Genomic DNA, 21525 nt, shown 5'->3' on the forward strand with positions numbered 1-21525 from the left:
TTAAAGGTACTAATTGTATGTGAAAAATAATGAAAGTATCAACTTAATTAGAGACAAAATATTAACTTTTTATTGCTATAATGGGCTAAATAAGTGAAGTATCCCTTTAAACGACGCTGCGCATTGGGTCTGAATACTCTTAGCTGCCCATCTTACTGTATGCCCAGTTGTTGGTGTTTTTTGCATGTGGATGTTTCTCCACCTTTCAGCAAAACGAGTGACACCTCGTCAGTCGCGCTGTTTGCCTCTAATTGGTTGTTTTTCTTGTGCGTGGTAGTTTCTTGCTAAACAAATTTGAAGCACAAAATGGAGTCACGGAGGGCTGATTTTGTGCTATGTCAGTTTTAACAAATACAGTATATAAAAAATTTCTTTGAAAAACGTAAAAACTTACATGAATTTTCTCTCTTAATTATGTACAATGTGAAATAACAACCAAAAAATGTCTGCACACAAAATCATTTGTCTTTTTGTCAGAAAGACATATAGAAACATGAAAAAACCTTTTCACACAGCAACCCTCCATTACGTGGTGCCTGCCCCTCAACACATACACGATGACTGCATTTGACGACGGCGCGCTGCACCCTACTAAATGCAGTGTGAAAAGGGCTTAATGGAGCTATTGTTTGAAAAGTAGAAAGTAGTGAGACACGCTCGACCTTCAGCTTTCCTCTGCGGGTATCTCGACGGGGACGATTGACATTCCGCCGGAGAACTTCTCGCCACCTCTGAGCCGGGACACTTTGCGGTGCCTGAAAGTGCCGCCACTCGAAGTGATGATGATGATAACGAGATCTGAGAAGTGGCCTCGTGTGACACATGTTGTCTGAGTGGTGCATAAATAGACATACGTGACTTTTTTTTTTAATGGAAGTAGTACAGTATGTGCTGGTTAGATGCAATTTTAAGTTGTTGGTTCATGTATAGCTCAGAAAATCACTTAGCGGGTGCCACTGTTTGTTTGTGTGTGTGTGTGTGTGGGGGGGGTGCTTTTAAGGGCAAGCGGTGGCTGTGTTATGTTCAATATTTCAGGAGCGACAAGGCTGTTTGAGAGAGGTCGTGTGTATCGAGAGTGGCCGTGATGGCAGCCAGAGGTGAACTTGACGTGAACCACTTTGCCCCCCCTCAGCACAGGGATGACAAATAATTGAACGCAAGGCTCAATCATTCAATTTTGAAACATAGAAAGGAGGGTTCAACGGTTTAAATAGACGGACACTAAATATAGCTACATTATGTGGACTCACTCGCTGTATGTATGTTTTTTCTTTTTGTTTTGTTTTGTTTTGTTTTTTTTAACCACGTTGGAGATACATCAATAGAATTGTTGAAAAAATAAATTGTGCAAAAAAACATCCCTGTGCATCCCTGGCACTAACTGGAGTTCAATGCATGTTTAAATTTAAGATGCCAATTAAACCCATATATCACCACTCATCCCCCGTGGAGACTGTTGGGATGTTTGTTTACACACCAGCGCCATCGACGTTTATCTTATGGGAAAATAATCCCTAACCCCTTAAGCATGACAAAATTTTAAATAATTGTGCTTTCGGGTGCTTTGCGCAGTCTTGATGCTAATTTAGCCAAATGAGCAAAATGTTGTGCTGGTTAAAAAAGCCTGCTTTTGTCTCAAATCTGTGTCGCTTTATCCTTATCAAGCAGAAACAGTGTTTTCTGATATGCAGCCCTCCATATTTGGAGGCTCATTTGAGGCCTGGCTGTCACTGTCTTTGTTTACTTGGGGTTCATAATGTATTCCTTTAGTCATGAATAATTTCCATCTTCCTCCTGTCCTTTGAACAAAACCTCGCGCTTGTTTTTTTTTTTTTTTTTTTTTTTTTTTTTTTTTTTTGCGTGTTTTCATCAGCCTCGTGCGAACCCGACCGTCCGCAAATCGCATACATTATTCAACGCAGCAACCAAGCCCCAAAAAATGTGACCCTAAGAGATTTGTTTCACGAACCCCCATCCGCCCAACCCCCCTGGCTTCACATTTTTGCACAAACTCAGTGGGATGGCTGCTTTGATCATTATCATTTCCTCCTCCTTGCGTGTGTGTGTAGGTTGCACAAGTGTGATTATGTTCGCTCGCTGACAGGCAGTGGTTAGTCCGTGTGTGTTTATGCAAATAAGCACTTGTACGTGTGTGTGTTTGTGTGTGTGTGTGTAGGCCTATATGACGGCGACCCCCTGCCGTTAAACGCTCAGGAGCAGCTGGTTGTGAGCCCGAAGTTTGTGTGTGCCTTTTTTGCGTTAATACAAGAACATTCATTACATTGCCACATGATTCTGATCCTCCTTTCCCACATTCGAGAGCGTTACAGCAAGTACAATGGCACCTTGACTTTATGGAGGACCAAAACTGCCAAAATTCGAAATAAATAAATGACTAAATAAATAAATAAATGACTAAAAGTGAAAATAAAAATGAATATAAAAAAATATAATTCGAAAATTATATCTAAAAAAATTAATATAAATGGAAATAAATCCATTTTTATTTTCACTTTTAATCATTTATTTATTTATTTAGTCATTTATTTATCTATTTATTTAGTCATTTATTTATATATTTAGTCATTTATTTATTTAGTCATTTATTTATCTATTTATGTATCTATTTATTTCGTCATTTATTTTTATATTTAGTCATTTATTTATTTATTTAGTCATTTATTTATTTATTTATTTAGTCATTTATTTATGTATCTATTTAGCCATTTATTTATATATTTATTTATAGATTTTGTCATTTATTTATTTATTTAGTCATTTATTTATCTATTTATTTAGTCATTTATTTATCTATTATTTATCCCCCCCCCCTTTTTTTCACTCAATATTACGTCTGCAATTTAATATGCAATAATTTTTTCGAGGTCTTCTTCCCATTATTTTTTAACTAACTTGAGCAATCAATTAATGAAAAACTGCATTCTACTTACTTACATTGTCAATTTGAATGGCAATTAATTGTTCAGCTCTAATACAAATGCTGCTTTTTTGTCTTTGGAAAGGTATAATACCGTAGTAGCCGGTGAATGTGTCAACATATGAATGATGAAGTCAGTGCCTGGCAGTGTAATGAAAAATGACCCTGAGGCAGATGATGCCGTCTCAGCCACAGTCTGCTTCCTGTCTGCCCCCGCCCTCATCTTCCTCTCTGTCTCTCAGGCTCTCGTATCTCAAATGAAGTGGCGGGCATTATGCCGCTGTCACATTCCTCTCCTCCTCCTCTACTTGCCGTCGGCCTCTCCCTCTCGCCCTCCCGTCGGTCCTCTAATAAGCCGCCAGCTAGCTGGAGGTCAAGTCCGCGCTTTATTAAAACACGGGCGTCCATTACAGCACAATCCACATGTTATTCCGATGTGAAGAAATTGAGGAAGGAGGTACAGGTATAAAAGGTCTACTCACCACTGTTCAAATGCAAGTTCCATCCATCCATCCATCTTCGTGACCGCTTACTCCTCAACAAGGGTTGTGGGGGCGCTGGAGCCTGTCCCAGCCGGCATCAGGCAGTTGGCAGGGTACACCCTGGACTGGTTGCCGGCCAATTGCAGAATGGAAGTTTTGTTTATGTCATGACTAGGGTCATGCAGGGGTAATGTTTGGGTCTTGACTCATGACTGGGTCACGCCAGGGTTATGTTTGGGTAATGACTGTGAGGTCAAGAATCTTTCATCTCTTTTTCTGATCAACAGGCAATCAGTTCTGTCAGTTCTGTTACCCACATGTCTAGCCACAACCAATCAGATCGATTCACGGTCTTTATAAGCTGTCTGAGAAGTGTGTGTGTTTTTCGGATTATTACCACTGTTCCTCTGTGCAGCTCCACATCCCAAGGGGGCTTGGCGTCTCGTAGTTTCTCGATGCATTCTCGTTGTTTTTCGTTTAGTCAAGTTGTGTAAATAAAGAGTTAAAATCTTATTTGCTTATGTGCTTTGGGATCCAACCTTCAGCACATGACAATTTATATTAAAAATAATGAGACCAAGGCAAATAATCTCTAAACTAATGACCTTGAGAACTAAAGAGCCTACTAGAACATCTGAACTTTATCGGGATTAATCAGAGGGGCACTTTAAATGGTGTTTGAATGTGATTGGGTCATTCTGAACACAGTCAATTATAAGAGGGTGTTCACACTTATGCAACCACTTTATCTCAGCTGTTTGATTTTACTCCCCCTTCCCCCCTCTTTTTTTTTTCTCTCATTTGAGTTGGACAGTGTATTGGTCATGTTATTGGTGGAAGTTTATCTTAATGTCAAAAACCGGATACTGGAACAAGCGTGTGTTGATTTTTTATTTTATATTTTTATACCCACTGTTTAAAAGGCAATGACGAAAGACTCTCCGATCAGATGAGTGACAGGAATTTGGAATCAGCCGAAATCGCGAACGAGTGCTTGGAGGCCGATCTTCTGTAATGACTTTTTGATGATGCGTCTATTTAATTAGCATTAGAGTAAGCGCTCTCTTTATGGATGTCCCCCAGATCAAAAGACTTCCCTGTGAACAGAAGTTGTAATGAAAGACTGGTTGATCCTTCTTTAATCTAACCGCATATTTTGTTTAATTAGAAAAATCCCATCTATAATTTTTCCATCCTCTGATTGGCTGGATGGGGCAGAACTTGGACGTTGCGGTCTGTATACTCTAATGTATAAACAATACATTTCATAACCAGCATTTCTGGTGAATATAATGTATTTTATTTTACGTTACTAGCCACTGTTTTCTGGAAGGGCCCATTACTAGGTTTCTATTTTTTCCCCCAGTATTTCAAATGAAACCACAAAAGAGCGGTTTAATTATTTTGTGAAATGACTTTTCAAATAATAATCTACTCTCTGTCATGTCTGCCCTAACACTGACAGCCAGAGCCATTAAATACTCCATACCTGTTCAAATCAATTAGGCCTACCTCCGCACGCAAGTGCCCAGCAGCGCTGTTGAGAAGCCACCGAGCTAATGGGTTTTGCTTTCCCGAGATCAGACAGGATCAAAACCTTTTTCTGTGGCAATTAAGCCTGCCGTGTTTTTGTCAAATTCTACCCGGCGATGACATGCGACGCCACTGTACTTGGCACGCCCTTCATTTGGTCCCGAGAGTTCTCCAGAGGGCCAATTGACCCTCGGGTTAAAAGCGCTACATGTAACGAGCTCATATGTAAATGAGGAGGCAGGTACACAGGTGGCTTGTATAGCTTTAGAAAGCTAGTTGAAATCAAATATTCTCATGGTGGATGTTTTGTTTAAGATGGCTGTAACTATATTCCAGATGTCGTCGGTGCATTGTTTGTTTATTAATTGGTTATTAGTTTAGTTTACACATTTTAGAATGTTCTACGACTCGCAAAAAAGGAAAGTCGAAAACTGCTGGCAATGAATAAGTAAAGCAAATGATAAACTGATGTTCACAGTATTACTCATACACTAACTACTTGTTGAACCAATAAGGCATCACGTTGTTTCCTTAGCGCTTCATTGCCTCGCTGAACGAAAGCAAACAACCGTCTTGCGCAAATGTTGTCTTTAAAGGTCTTAATGCGCTGTTCACACTGAAGCAAAATCGCTTTTTATTATGCACCGAGAGACGTTTGTTTGCGATTCCCAACTCGTAATTAAATCTGGATTAATAGCCCGGAGCGTTGCGCTCCTCCCTCTCATTCGACGACAGAGCAAATGTAATTAAAAAGGCACCTCTGCGGCGGGATATCGCAGAAGAAGTCATCAGGACATCAGGAAGGAGAAACAACGAGTGAGAAGTTCAAGGTCCCATGCCTTCGGCTCACAGGTGCGGGGCGAGCCAATATGTTTAATGCACAAAGTGCGGGCGGCTAATGCACTTGTGCTGTAGTCAAAGTGGGCCTCAAGAGCGGCACTTTGCGTTTGACACCTCGCAGGGACAAGGTGTCGGACACGTTGGCCTCACGTCACGTGTGTCGCGCAACATGCAGCGGCGGCGCTCACTTTGCCCGCCATGTGTCTCATGTCGCTTGAGGAGTGAGATAGATGGATAGATAGATGGATAGATAAAACTGGCTATCTAATTAGCGAGTTAGCTCAGCTACTTGGCTAATGTTGTACCTTATAAAAACATACAGTATTATTGCCGTAGTTTTTGTCACACGCTCCATCTAGGGCAGGGGTGTCCAAACTACGGCCCGGGGCCCATTTGCGGCCTGCCATACATTTTTTCCCGGCCCGCGGTAAATACTAAAAATAATTTTTCAATGCTGTTTAAAAAAAAAAAAAAAAAAAAAGAGGGTGGATTTTAAACATTTCTAGCTACGCAAAGACACAAATTTGCAGCTAATGATTCAGTTTCAGAAATAAAAATAATTTCATCCACTTGTTGCTTAGTGTCAAGGTCCAATTTGTGAAAATATCACATTAAATTAAATGGTGTGGTCAGTTTATTACCGATTGTTCTTGTTGTGGTTCAGAATGTCAAGTTGGGATTCAGCTGCTGCTCAGTGGAGAGGCATATCTATTATTGTGGCACACAAGGGTCACTCTTTGCTTTGTGACTGTTAGCAGTTTTCAATAAGTAACTGTACATTATATCAACAATTTATAATTGCTTCATTGATTTTTTTTTTTACCATGTTTAATAAATAACTAAAAAAAAAAAAAAATCAAAGTGGCCCTTGCAGCTTTCTATTTTTCTGTATGTGGCCCTCAGAGGAAAAATGTATGCAAATGACCTAATTTACATACGCGCAAATTACACCGGCGCATCGTGGCGCACTTAGTGACGGATTTCCCCATTTGCGCGTGTTTAGTGAATTAGGCGCTCCCGGTTTGCTCCATTTTTACTGGTTAGCGCCGTGCAAATGCGACGCAAACCTTTAGTGAATAGGCCCCACAGTGTCTTTGTTCACTGTTTTACAAATGGCTGCTTATTGTGAAGTGTGTTGAGTTGAGTCACCGTACAGAGTTCGTGTCTCATGTCTGCACTCGAAAGAAAAAAGGCAAAGAAAAAAAATTCATCAACTTCTCGTATCTCGACAAATTCATCGACTGTATCTCTTGTGTTTCCTGTGAATTGTCAGGTGGTTCTGGTGGGCTCCTCAGTGAACGAACGGGACCAGATACTCTTCATCAGCACCGACGAGGGTTCCTCTTTCCAGCGGCAGACCATCTTCTTCACCCCGGACACGCTCGTCTTCCACCCCAAGGAGGAGGAGAAGCTCCTGGCCTACTGCAAGGATGGACGGGTGAGGGACCGGACGGTCTCATGAGTTCCATTGAATGCAAAAGTTCCGACTTCTATATGCGCTCCTCTCTCTTGTGCCGCCAGCTGTTTGCCTCCACAGATTTGGGCCGTAAGTGGACATTGCTTCAGGAGCGGGTGACCAAGGACAGAGTATTCTGGTCAGTTTAATCGGCTTTTTTTTCTGAATTTTTTATTCTGGACTGCAGAGATGACTGCATGTGTGTGTGTGTGTGAGACACCTACCATAAGGATTTCTTCCTATATTCATTCATTTTGTGTGTGTTTGGGTGTCCCAGGTCTGTAGCAAATGTGGATGTGGATCCTGATCTAGTGCACATGGAGATGCAGGACACAAGTGGAGGTATAGTGGCCTTTTTTTTTTTTGCTGTTGAATTAACAAAAGCCAGGATGTACATTTTCCCTCTTGCTTCTTAGGCTGCCGGCATTGCAGCCGTACTTGACCTTGTTGTGCGCACAAAGCGTCACGCCGGAATAATGCTGAGGGCGACAAGAGCCAGTGTAGATAGCAATATCAGCTGACTAACAGATGGACCGGTTAGCGCTTAACTCCCCTCCTAACTCCCCTCCTGGGGGCAACACAGCCAATTGCGTGTGTTAGAGGTCGTGTGGTAGAAGTGTGCGTGTGTGTGAGCATGTTTTAGATTTCTCAACCACAAGCGGACCTCATCTGCTTTGTGTATCCTAATCCGTAATCTTGGTAAATAAACCTGAGACGGCAGCACTCCAGCATCCCATCTGGACTCGTAAAAATAAGAAGCGGGAAGGTTCAGAGGCAAGACGAAAAAGTTATCAGGAAAATAAATACGCAAAAGGCCTACCTTTGTTGGTGGAGGCTGACGGCTAGTGGCCGTTCCGTCTGGGCCAGCTGCCCAGGCGCGAGAGCTCGTTTTCTGGGGAGAGGCGGCGCCACATGGTACCCTCTCCGCGCCGGTGCAACCTGGCGTGCCAAACCGATCTGTTTGCCCCGTGCCCTCCTTGTCACAAATGGCTTGGCCAAGGTTAAACGGTGGCACGCTGCAAAGGAATACAGTTGAGGCCGAGGCGCGGGACCCGTGCCAGCTCTCCAGGGCGGGACAGAGGGTAGCCGATTGATGACTGGAACTTGTGTGAGCTGCTGGAGGCTAGCTGAGAGTCTGTGGAGCCGGAATCCTCGTTAAGGAGACTGATGATGTGCAATGAGAGGATTTAACTATCATTGTGTGGACCGACTTGTCCTTGTGAGGGGGACATTTTGGTGGGACCACAAGTTCAGACATCTTTCAGACTTGGTTTTAGAGTTTACGTTTGAATTGGATTTTGATTGGGGTTAGGTTTACCGGTAGGGATGGGCAATCGGTTGTGATGGTTAAGGTTAAGGTAAGGGACTAGGAAATGCATCAAGTCAATGGGATGTCCCCACTAAGATAGTAAGACAAACATGTGGAAGCCACCAGCTGGAAACGCACACCTAACACACTCAAAAAACTTTGAACGACCCTTTCCTCATACCATGTTGAGTACAGGACTTTTCATAAATTATCCTCTTAAGTGCTGGATCCAAAAAAAAAAGTGTTAATGGTAGTTTGATATCTACTGGATATAGTGGTTAACTTGGACACAGCAAGGTTTCAATTCCAACATTTTTGGAACATGTCCTTGCAGGTTACCTGTACGTTACCTGCCTGATCCAGAACTGCTCCGACAAAATGGTGACGGCTCAGTTCTTGGGTAAAATCGACCACAACTCTCTGTCGGTGCAGGGCGACTACATTTTTGTCAAGGTAAAGCACACGACAAAAACAATAACTCACACTTTGCTGGGTGGAACCCAGACAAATGCAACATCTAAAAATGTCTGGAATAAAGATGATAATTTGTCAAAAGAAAAAGTCTGCTGATTTCGTCCTCTGTGATTAATTATTTACTAACATCCACAGTGAAAACTGCAGTGCAAATATTAGCAAGCCACTATGTTTTTTTTTTAATATATCTGTAGTGTGCGTTTGTGTCACACAGAGACTGTTGCAACTTCCTGCAGCTCCAATTACTACACAGTATTGGGAATAATGTCGCCTTGTCTACAACACAATCCTATTTGAATGTGATAATGGCTCGATATATTGTTGTTGAATCCCTTCACAATAGTGCTAATGTACAGGTACTGTATTTATTATCCAAATAACTTTTTATGTTGTTTCCCAGGTGACCACAGGGAATCGCACCAAGCACTATGTGTCGTATCGACGCAACGAGTTTGTCCAGATGAAGTTTCCCAAGTATGCTTTGCCAAAGGTAATGGAAGTACAAAACCTAATAGCATAATTGCCAACATCATTTTTAACTTCCTTTCTAAATAAAATTGCATTGTCCTCCTCAGTCATCCAGGTCTTTGTGATCTGCAAAGGTTGAATTTTTTTTTATTTTTTTTTCCATTCAAGTATGATGGGCAAGTATCCTATTAGGCTAATGATACGGCCGCTAGTAATTTCTTGAGTGGAGCACTTTTTTTCCCCATCCAAAATCAGGCAGGTGTATTATACACGAGGGCATGCAAAAGTATGTAAATGGATCACATTGTATAAGCATGTACTGGTATCTGGGGTTGTGGAAAAAATGTACTTGCATTCCAGTCCCAAAAGTTTCAAACCCAGAAAAAAAAAAAACAGTACGTTTTTCACTTTTTTAGTGTTGAACATTGGCAGAAAACTGCAGCCCTCATAACAAAGAGTGGCATGACGCAGTGGATTTACAGAGCTTTGGCGATTTTATGAGTTCTGAGTCAGGTTGGGAGCGAAGGCACTGACTTTCGTGAGATTTCATTCGATCTCAACTCTTCAACTGGGCAGCTTCCACGCTGGCTGCGTTTGCCGTATTGATCACATTGATCCAAGGATGCTGCACAGGCGCGTGGCACACGCTGATGTTGTGGACAGTGCTCCCTGTTACCCAAGAAGGAACAAGCCAAAAGTTGCTACAACAACAGTACACTGATTGAGTGTAATGCCCTCGCATGTGGGATAGGGAACCGCAGTCGCCGATGCACTGCTTGATAATTTATTGAACGCTGAAAGGACAGAAAAACCAAAACACTCGTATATATGTGTAATATCAATGACGTACGCCCAATTCGCTGACGCACCGCAAAGTGTTTCTTCCCTGGGACTGCTGGGGCCGAGCCAACTCTTTTTCTCCTGCAGTAAACAAGTAAATATACACTTAGCAGGTATGCTAACTTCCTTGCACACCATTCGCCAAGCCTTTCTCTCTTCTGGCTCTGTGCCAATACTGAGGGCTGGCTGTGTAGCGCTCAGGTGACTATAGGCCCGTGATTATATGTTCCTCTTCTTGTAAATTCCTTGTTATTGCTACGTTTATGCAAGCAATAGTTTGCTGCGCAGTTTGTTTATTTTACATCAGGCACTGTTTTAGAAGGGGGGTCCTTCAGTTTGCCATTTTACATCAGGCAGGTTATTGAACAGCAGCGAGGGGGGAAAAGAATCGTAGCATGACAAACAAAGTCAAGCAGAAAATAGTGATGACAAAATGTAATTTAGCATAACGGAAGCGTGGTTAAAAGGATGTTGACGTATTGACGATTACAGTTTGGTTTGGCTTGGAATTAGAGCTCTACGAATTAATCACTCTATGAATACTAAGAACAAAAATAACCACCAATCACTGGTTAATAAACAGTAATGGGGGGGATTCTTTTGTAATACACTTTAATGCAAAATTAAAACGGATGTGATGAATAGATTCTGAAAATATTCGATAGTGACAGCGCTACTTGGAATATTGACGGATTAGCAAATGAGTTCATTTCACAACATTTAGTTAAATAAGTGTTTGCTTGATGAATGCAAGAGTGATGCCAGAGTGTTTTTCCACCGGCCACGGCCATGAAATATTCACGGTGTCGATCGAATGGCGTCGCGTGTCAGCCGCTTACGCAAAGACGATAAATGAGCCTGGCTCCGACGCGACACGGGGGCGAGCGGCGGCGGGGGAGCGTTTGATGCCGCCACGCAAGCCTGAGTACTATTGAAGTGTACTGATTGAATGTGGCGCTCGGGGAGATGTATTTGAAGCGAGGGGAAGGTGGTATTTGGGGGGGTAAACAACTTTGAGCCAATCACTGCCATTGACACGCTGTCAGGCATTCAAGTGGCTTTCATGACAATACAAGCACAACGCACAAGAACAAGGTTTTTGTGTTTATAGAACATATATGATTTGCTGCTCTGGACTGTGTAACGTAAAAAGTAAACAATCTATGTAAACACATTCAGCGAAATATGTAATCAGTTTTTGTTTCATTTCTGACTTTTGTATTTGTGTTTTGTTTTTTTGTTTTTTTTTAATCTCCAGGATGTTCACATAGTGAGCACGGACGAGCAGCAGGTCTTCCTGGCTCTGCAGGAGTGGTACCAGACGGACACGTACAACCTGTACCAGTCGGACACACGAGGGGTCTACTACTCCATCGTCCTGGAGAACGTCCGAAGCACCCGGCAGCCCGAGGAGACCGTCCTCATAGACATCCTAGAGGTGAGACGGAATGTATGGTGTTCCATTGATTTATTTTTATTTTTATTCATTTAAATAGTATACAGGTACTCGGGCCGCACACGTCGCACGTGCCAAAATCTGCATCTGGATAAAACTATTTAAAAAAAAAATTCATATGATCTCTCTCGATACTGTCGAATTTCACTTATTGCGGGTAGATCTGCAACGTATCCCCGCAATCAGCATGGTACACTGGACTTGGTTTAAATGCAGGTCCGTGGGATCAAAGGTGTCTTCCTGGCCAATCAGAGGGTGGACGGCAAGGTGAGAACTGTCATCACCTACAACAAAGGACGTGATTGGCAGCCCCTGACCCCGCCGGCCACTGATATGAACGGCAAAAGCATCACCTGCAAAGCGGTAATAGCGTCATCATTATGATATTCTGCAACAAAAAATCTTTATTCTTATTATTATTATTATGCTAATTTTTGCCGTTCTACTCCTTCCACGTTTCCCAATTGATTAAAATCATTCCAACTTCATTAGCTCATTCAAGATGTCTTGGAAACTGCTTTCCACGTTCCTTCATTTTAAAATTAAAATTACATTTAAATAATGTTTTAAAATTATTCACTCACAAAATTTGCTTGTTTTTCATTATTCAACATTTTTGCCGTAATATTTACACATTTTAACAATTTTCTCAACGGATTCCAACCATTCGATTAATGTTCCCAAAATTCCCACATTTTCACAGTAAAATTCCCAAATTAAAGGGATACTTCACTTAATTAGCCCATTATAGCAATAAAAAGTTAATATTTTGTCTATAATTAATTTTTCTAGGTTTGGTCATGTGACATTCACCAGCTGAGCTGTGATTGGTTACCTGAGCCCTTGTGATTTCATTTTCAGTCGACAGCAAGTTGCAAAATGTGTATTTAAAGGATTGTACATGAAAAATACTGAAAATATCAAATTTATTATATGCAAAATATGAATGTTTGACTGCCAAAAATTGCTAAATAAGTAAAGTATCCCTTTAAGAAATTTGATCTATTTACCAAGTCTCCCCTTCTACACTAAAAACAGTTGGATCAAAAATAACCCATCTATGGGTCAAAAATGGACCGATCCTCTACTTGGAGTCAATAAATTCGTCTTTTAGTGTAAGGTTTACTTGGGTCAAAAAAATTGTGTCATTTTGTATAAAACAACACAGAAAGTTGGGTCAAAGTGAATCGATCCTTTTCTGACACAACTGTTTTTAGAGTGTACAATTCAGCCATTCAAGTCATTCCACAGCATTTCAGTTCAGCTTGAGCTCATCATAACTCATATGAAAGCGTATTCCCTATAGTAACTGATTACATGCTGTCTCTCTAGCCGGACTGCCACCTCCACCTGCACCTGCGCTGGGCAGACAACCCCTACGTGTCCGGTACTGTCCACACCAAAGACTCCGCTCCGGGTCTCATCATGGGAGCAGGTGAGTTTCGCACTTTTTGCCCGACCTGTGACAGGATGTTCTTCATTTTCTTGTTTTTCTTCTGAGGCTGCCTTTGAGCCTTAACCTGATAGAATGTGCAATTGTTTTCCTTCAGGTAACCTTGGCTCCAAGCTGGTGGAGTACAAGGAAGAAATGTACATCACGTCCGACTGCGGGAAGACGTGGAGACAGGTACATCGCCATCTGTCCTCTACGCACTCAGCGGCAGAGTCAGAAAAAGTGCTCATGGTCTGTACTTAGAAGTACGGATACTTGTGTGAATAACAAAACAATGCTAAATTCGCTATTATACTGAATGTGTTGGAGGTGGAACTATTTAATTCATGATCCCAACTCATTAAGACGCCCCCAAACAAGAATACTCAGTGCACTGTGTGTCTCTTTTCAAGGTTTTTGAGGAGGAGCATCACATCCTTTACCTAGACCATGGCGGGGTAATTGTGGCCATCAAGGACACCTCGATTCCACTCAAGATACTCAAGTAAGTATTCTTGATTCACAATAATAATGAACGAAGAGTTGATATTTATATAAAGAAAAATGTAGAGTACTATTTTCGATAATAAAAAATTCATTGCAAAAGTTTTTGTTATGTATTAAGGATTAAAATTTAAACTACCGTTGATTGTCACATCCACCGAAGTGGGGTGAAATTTGTTCTCCGCATTTGACCCATCCCCTGAGGGAGTGGTGAGCCGCAGGGGGCTGGAGCACAATTATACTGCCCTCTTGTGGCCAAGGAACATTGAATATTGAAACACTCTTTCGGACGAGAAACTTTCTCGTTCGGACAAAAAGGTTTATTATTAGGGTGAGAAACATATTTCACTCTCCCCCATGATGAGGTCACCACACGAATTAAACTGTGTGTCTTGTTTACTTTACTATATGCTGCTGTCGCCGCAGGTTCAGCATCGATGAGGGACGCACTTGGACGGTCCACAACTTCACCAGCACCTCCGTCTTCGTCGACGGACTCCTGAGCGAGCCAGGAGACGAGACTTTGGTGATGACGTGAGTCGATCGCATCATTCACATTCGTTCCACTGCTGGAAATTGTCCACAAGGGTGAATGTGAGCGTGAGTAATTGGATGTGCCCAAGAGTGGATGTTGTATCCCCCCCTCTCACCGAAAGTGACCTAGTAAGGACGAGCCCTATAGAAAATGGTGGCTCGGATTGATGGGTCTGGTCTTCAATCCATGCATAATGGATCAACTGCTCCAGACTGATGACTAATTATCATCCGGAGCGGAAAATGAAGTTTGACTCCTTTCACTTGAACCTGCAGCCGATCGCTTTCCACTCTTGCCTCCTCACTCCGATTGCTTGTTACGAGTGACCGTGGAGGCTCACACACACACACACACACTGCAATCTCTCATCCCGTCAATTCCAGCTCCAACTGCCGGAAAGCGTGGCATCCAATTTCTCGCCATTCTTTCCCCGTCCAACCTCCCGAGGTTGTTTTATATTTGGGAGCCAGGGCACATTTGAACACTTCATGTGGACTCTTTAACTTCCCTTCGACCAATCAGTAGAACACATTAAGGGAGCAAATACAGCTGGAAATGGGGCTTTAAGGTGGAAGGAATTACGAATAGTTTGAAATAGCAGTCGGTGTCTGAAATCAATATTCCCCATTGAATAAATGGCAATTTCATTAATTTGTTCCAGTCCTCCCAAAAAAACTATCCAAAATGCATCTGATGTTTTTATTAAAAATAACACTTGTGTGTTGTATATAACAGAAAGAGATGAGCTCTTTATGAAACGTGTCTCTTTGCCACAAATGCCGCTGATGTGCGCCCAGCGGGGCAGAAATTCCTCACACTCGCTCGCTCGCTCTTCCCAATCTCCGCCATCAGTAAGTGAGCTGGAGTGCGACCTGTCACATCTCCTCTCGCTCTGACTGCAGATAAGGTCAGATTAGGCTCCCTTCGCCTCCAATGCGCCGGGGAGGTCACAGTTACACTCACAAAGACTCACTTTTGCCGCTGGGATTTTCCATACACACACGTATGTTACATACCTGACTATGATGAAAGGTGTGCAGGTTGTCTTGACATTGATACAGCACTGTTGCCAAGACGCATATTAATCTTTAGAAGAGTGTTTCTTAACCTTGTTGGTGAAACTGAAACCCCAGCATATTCCTATTTGCATTCACTGAACCCTTCTTTAACTCACTTTCTCCCAAAAACGTATAAATATGATCTATTTTAATTTGTCCCAAAGACATATTTATACGTTTTTGTTGTTGTTATTTTTTAATGCTAGAGAGCATACAGAAGGCTTTGATGCAATCTCTGAACTGCAGAGAACAGTTGAAGCAATGGTATTTGTTACAAAAACGGCCAGCAGGTGGCAGCAGAGTATAAGATGATTTCAACCAGGGCTGATTTCACCACAATTCTAAGCAGATTTGTAAATAATGATGAAACTTAGCTACATGCTACTACTAATTGCTGCAAAACAGAAACAGATACTGCTTTTTATACTAATGAAAGAAGAGACTGTAATCTTTCTTTTGGTAGGTTCCATGTTTTTATAGCAATAGAACACAATAGCCTTGCAAAATCAGTAAAAATCCAGTAAAACAGCCTGGAGCAAAGTGGGTTGCTTCAGTGAAAATGGCGGCGAGTGAATGAGTTATGGAAAAATATAATGATTTTTTTCAGATTCAAGCCATAGTTATAGGTTTACTGGTGAACAAAATGAGATGCAACGAAAACAGCAGACGCCCCAGAACTGAACCCTGTGGAACACCATATGTTCCGTTATACATGTGAATTCATGTTGCACATATTTGTCCAACTACTTTCTTAGCTAGTATGAATGGATTACAATTAATAATGAAATCACCCGACGTACCATCACAAGAGTCACAAGTCGACTCCTGAGCGCATCAAATTCCCTGCAGCACAGATAGGCCAAGAAATGTAGTGTGATCACCTGCAGCCAATGATGGCCAAGCAAGGCGTTTCATCACGAATCATTTGAGTCGAGTGTGTGTCTTGACCCTCCACCGAACCCCTGAGACTGACTCACCCAACCCCTGGGGTTCCATTGAACCCAGGTTAAGAACCACAGCTGGTCTTTGTGCTTGTTTATACACAGCGTGTTCGGCCACATCAGCTACCGGTCCGACTGGGAACTGGTCAAAGTGGACTTCCGGCAGTCGTTCCCTCGCCAGTGTGCAGAGGCCGACTACGAGTCGTGGCAACTCACAAACCTGCAGGTAATGCACACAGATGTCCCAAAATCAAACGTCAACACAGCACCTGCTTTACGAGTCATGGTTTCCTCTCAGGGTGAAAAGTGCATCATGGGCCAGGAGCAGACGTTCCGCAGGAGGAAAGACACCGCGTTCTGCGTCAAAGGCAAGAGCTACACGTCGGCTCTTGGGACGAAAGCGTGCCAGTGCACGGAGCAGGACTTCAACTGGTGAGCTCGTAGAGAGCGCAAGAAACGCTGAGCAAAACAAGGCTTCATTTTGCTCACTTTTTCTCTGTACAGTGATTACGGGTTCGAGCGATCCCACGCAGAAAGCGGGCGTTGCTTTGCCGACTTTTGGCACCATCCGGACTCGCCGCCGGACGACTGCCACCCAGGGCGAACCTTCGAGTCCAGCACGGGGTCTGTGCAAAACATACAAATACATATTTTGAAACATTTATCACGTCATGTCACACTTGCTGGCTCTGTGGGGATGAATTTGAAATCTGATTAGTTAAAGATCCCGTCAGAGAGAGAGATAAACAATGCACTTCTCATCATATCATTTTGATGGGTGTGACGTCACTTCCTGCCCTGCCCCCTAACTTCCGACCTAACGCCTGCCCCCTTTACCCAAATATGGACTTCCTATGACATCATGTTTCCAGTAGCTGAGGACATGTCCGGAGGACATGTCCATTTCGACCACGCCCCCTATGCCCGTATTTGGACTTCCTATGATGTCATGCTTCCGGTGGCTGAGGTGGGGCGGGGTCAAACTGGACAAGTTCCAGACATGTCCTCAGCCACTGGAAGTATGATATCACAAGAAGTCCATATTTAGGTAAAGGGGCGGGACTTAGACCGGAAGTGAAGGGTCGGGAAGGAAGCGGCGTCACATCTGTCAAAATGATTTGATGAGAATTGTTTATCTCTCTACGGTCACACATTGCTCATTCTGAAGTTCCTGGGCAGAATACATAACAACACATAGATGTTGAAATCTGATGGACTGTTACCCATCCTCCCTTTTTTTTCCCAGGTACCGCAAGGTGGTTTCAAACGTCTGTGAGGGCGGCCTGAACAGGGAGCAGAGTGCCAAACAAAGTAATTGCCCTCTGCTGCCCCCTAGAGGACTGCGAGTGGGCATCAAAGGGCAGATGCTGGCTGTGGCCCCGGGTGATGACATCACATTCATAGTCCACCAGGAGGAGGTAGTGTGAGCCTGTCACGATTTAAGAAATACATTTGACCCTATATTACTACTTTTATTCCCCCTGATCCTCCCCCAGGGTGACACGAGCAGCACCAAGTACCAGGTGGACCTGGGTGACGGCTTCCGGGCCATTTACCGGAACCTGACGGTGACGGATGAACCCATCCAGCACCGCTACGAGAACCCAGGAATTTACCGAGTCTCCGTGCAGGCAGAGAACGCGGCGGGTCACGACGAGGCCAGCATGTACATCCAGGTCACAGGTCAGGAAAAGGACTTTATTTTAAACAATGGGCTCTGGCGGCCTCTAGTGGCATTACAGTTATCTGCAGGCAAAAAAAATAATAATCTATGAGTCCTTCTGCTCTCCATTTTGAAATTTGTAACCAGCACCTCTGCAAGAAGTGCACCTGGAAGTGATTCCCATCGCCGGGAGAAACCACCAGGTCAACCTGACAGCCGTCGTCCTTCCCGCCGAGGCCAACCTGACCGTCTTCTACTGGTGGATTGGAAACAGCCTCCAGGTAGATGCGCCATTTGAAATAATTTACGACATTTTGGGCTGACTAACGTCACCTGTGATTTCTGCGCAGCCAACGTTGACTCTGCGCAACAGCATGCTGACCAGTTTCCCGGAGGCGGGCGAGATTTCAGTGAGCGTCCAAGCGTCCAACGGGAGATCCATGGTGCAGGACACCAGGATGGTTCGCGTCTATGGTAAAAGAGCTTCTTGGTCTTCCGCCGCTGTGTTGAGCCAACAGAGAATTTGGTCCAAACGCACATCTTACCCTGGCAGAAACCTTCCACATCATCCCTCTGAGCTTCAGCAGGCACTTGGACCGCTTCAATCCCAACATTCCCGACTGGCGAGAAGACGTGGGTCAGGTTGTTACCAAGATGCTGGCCAAGGTACGTTACATTTGACATTAGGCATCGACTGATATGGACTTTTTGAGATGGATGCTGATTAGCATACTTGGCAGAATAAAATTCTGATAGCCGATTAATTAAGAAATATAAAATGAATAGAATTATTTTTTTGGTCCCTTAATTACAATGAAGAAAATATGAATTAGGGGGGTTTATGGGAGGTTTGTGCCGGGGAGGTCATTTTTTTTTTTTAACAAGGAAAAAAAAAAAAAAAAACGGAACAACAGGTTGATTTTTCTCGGTGTCTATTCGTCACGTCAGGTCACAGGTGTTCCCCAAGAGTCCCTGGTTACCGTGGTGAAGGCGGGCCTGCCCACTGCCGCCGACCTATACGTACTCCCGATGGAGAGCACGCTGGCAAAGAGAAGCGTGTTTCAGGATAAGGTGAACATCTTTACATGACCAGTTCAGATGTATTCCACTTTTACGCTCATGACATTAGTATTTCAATCTTTGTGATCTGCAGCGTATTCCAACCATCATGCAAGCTTTGAAAGACCACAACGTCAGCTTTGTGGTGCGAGGAGGTCTCCAGGTTCTGGTGCTGCCAGCGGACCCCAACGCAGGTACTGGGTTTACACCGCTAATCTCGCTTGAAAACTATGCGGCTGTTGTTTTAATGGCCAATTATTGGTTTATCTTCAATTATTGGTTTATTGGTTTATTATTGGTTTATCTCCAAAGGGCTCGGTCTAAATGCTGTTGACTCCGCAGCCACAGCAACAGAAATTGGTGCGTTGGTCAGTCTTGCTCCTGCCGCTTTTCCTCTTGGAGAACTTCCGATTTCACCTTTTTTTTCCCCTCTCCTGGTTTCCTAACAAGCCCTCGGATCACCCATGGCTTCATTGCGTGAATGCTGTGAGACGCCACTAGTTGTTTGCAAGTCATATTGCTTGTCAAGAGAATTGCAGACTCTGTATTTCAAACAACCAAATCAAATAGATTGGCCTTAAGGAAAGGCCACTTAGCTGAATACTAACAAATCATGCAAAACACCATAGACTGGCTAAAGAATAGTATTAGTGTTGTGGTATTATTATCCTTCAAATGTTGGAGAACACGTAGACAGACCATATAACAATACTCAGAACAACGAACGTTACTACGGCTTACTGATCGGCAGGTTTGCGGACGGCCACCAGAGGGCGTCTTTTCTTAGTGTGTTTCCGGCTTCTCTACGCATTCACGTGCATTTGTAGAATCTGCACCACTACTCTCTCGATTGTTTCCCTGAATTTTTCCTTAAGATCTCCCAGAACTTCTCTTGTTGAGTCCATGTTGATGTTTCAAGGTCCAATTTTTGTCTTTCTCAAGCCTTAATTGTCCAATTTTGCCATCACCGCAGGTCACGGAGCTGCCGGCGGTCCTGGCGTCTGGGCCGTCGCCGTCATTTTCCTCATCAGCATCGCCGCCACGACCTCCTTCATTCTCTACAAATTCAAGAGGTGGGTTTCATGCCAGAGAGCTGACCGTATGCACTTTGGATAGTTGACCGTATGCACTCTATAGCTGCGGAGCCGGCCCAAGCCCAAGTCTGGATTATACAAGAATGCAGCAACATGAAAAAGTTAAATTAACGTCTAGATAAATATTTTTGCACATTTTTCCACACATGGTTGACAAGTAAGAACACAGTCAGCGCTACAATAAGTTTATTGTCGGTTGCATCAAATGATTCAATATGATTGTCAGAAATAGAGGGCTCCAAAATGCAAAATTTTGTTTGGATCCCCAGATACGCTTGGGCCGACTCCTCTTGTGTGTATCATTTGTGATGATTCAGGCCTGACTCCTTAAATTTTCTGTTTAGTTTAGTTTTTTTGTTTTTTTTTGCCAATTGTTTATTTTTGACACATTAAAACATTACAACATAAGAGAAAGATTAAAAAATTCCCACTCCCAAAAAAATCATCAATCATCACTGATTTTTGACAATTCTCCTCTCTGTTGTAAACTTCAACAAATACTAAAGGGGTAAAGTGTTGTAAATTTTTTCCCCCCTTATAGTGAACACTTATGCAGGACCACAAAAAAATAAATACAAATAAATTAATATAAATGGAAATAAAACAACAAAAATATATATAAAAAAAATAAATGGAAAATTAAAAATTAACATAAAAATTTAAAAAAATACAACATTTAAAAAAAATTAAAAAAATGTGCAAATACAAAAATAGATATATAAATAGAATTAAATATCAATCAATAAATAAGGACATCCATCCATCCATCCATTTTCTTGACCGCTTATTCCTCACAAGGGTCGCGGTGGGTGCTGGCGCCTATCTCAGCTGGCTCTGGGCAGTAGGCGAGGGACACCCTGGACTGGTTGCCAGCCAATCGCAGGGCACACAGAGACGAAAAGCCATCCACACTCACAAGCACACCTAGGGACAATTCGGAGTGCCCAATTAACCTGCCATGCATGTCTTTGGAATGTGGGAGGAGACCGGAGTTAAATAAGGACACTGCTCTCATATTTATTCCATGCTGCAGATAATGTCGGCATATAATGCGCAAGGAAATGTTACTGAAGTGAGGGGGAGGTCCTAAGTGTGTCTTGGCTTGTAATATTTGCCCATTGGTTGACTGACATGTCAGTCTGTCAGACTATGACCATTATTTAATTGCTTTTTTTTTTTTTTTTATGAATTGCTTTTATATTTACTGTACTGTTATTTTCACTTTTATTTATTTATGCTATTATTTTGGCAGTTTTTGGTCCTCCATATTTACGTTTTAGGAGTGTAACAATATATGAACAAAACTGCCAAAAATAAAAAAAATATAAGTTAAATAAAAACAAAAATATAAATGGCACACAAAAATATAATATAATATAAATGAATATAAAAACAAGAAAAATATATACACATAAATAAGAATGCGCAAAAACAGAAAACTAT

General features: G+C 42.6%; 1 protein-coding gene across 2 annotated transcripts in view; it reads left to right on the forward strand.

The window, feature by feature from the left end:
• Positions 1–21525, forward strand: part of sorcs2 (sortilin-related VPS10 domain containing receptor 2) — a 75916-nt gene that overhangs the window by 51392 nt on the left and 2999 nt on the right. For both annotated transcript variants that reach the window (XM_077499084.1, XM_077499083.1), the window contains exons 4-25: positions 7067–7231; positions 7315–7388; positions 7527–7591; positions 8893–9011; positions 9433–9522; positions 11599–11778; positions 12013–12159; positions 13129–13231; positions 13347–13423; positions 13642–13733; positions 14159–14266; positions 16372–16492; positions 16565–16698; positions 16771–16890; positions 17513–17684; positions 17763–17949; positions 18077–18210; positions 18280–18403; positions 18483–18595; positions 18878–19000; positions 19083–19182; positions 19962–20061. In XM_077499084.1, the coding sequence (XP_077355210.1) occupies positions 7067–7231; positions 7315–7388; positions 7527–7591; positions 8893–9011; positions 9433–9522; positions 11599–11778; positions 12013–12159; positions 13129–13231; positions 13347–13423; positions 13642–13733; positions 14159–14266; positions 16372–16492; positions 16565–16698; positions 16771–16890; positions 17513–17684; positions 17763–17949; positions 18077–18210; positions 18280–18403; positions 18483–18595; positions 18878–19000; positions 19083–19182; positions 19962–20061 (2648 nt within the window). The remainder of the gene's footprint in view (positions 1–7066; positions 7232–7314; positions 7389–7526; positions 7592–8892; positions 9012–9432; positions 9523–11598; positions 11779–12012; positions 12160–13128; positions 13232–13346; positions 13424–13641; positions 13734–14158; positions 14267–16371; positions 16493–16564; positions 16699–16770; positions 16891–17512; positions 17685–17762; positions 17950–18076; positions 18211–18279; positions 18404–18482; positions 18596–18877; positions 19001–19082; positions 19183–19961; positions 20062–21525) is intronic.

This window comes from Festucalex cinctus, chromosome 16, assembly GCF_051991245.1.
Source record: "Festucalex cinctus isolate MCC-2025b chromosome 16, RoL_Fcin_1.0, whole genome shotgun sequence".
Classification (NCBI taxonomy): domain Eukaryota; kingdom Metazoa; phylum Chordata; class Actinopteri; order Syngnathiformes; family Syngnathidae; genus Festucalex; species Festucalex cinctus.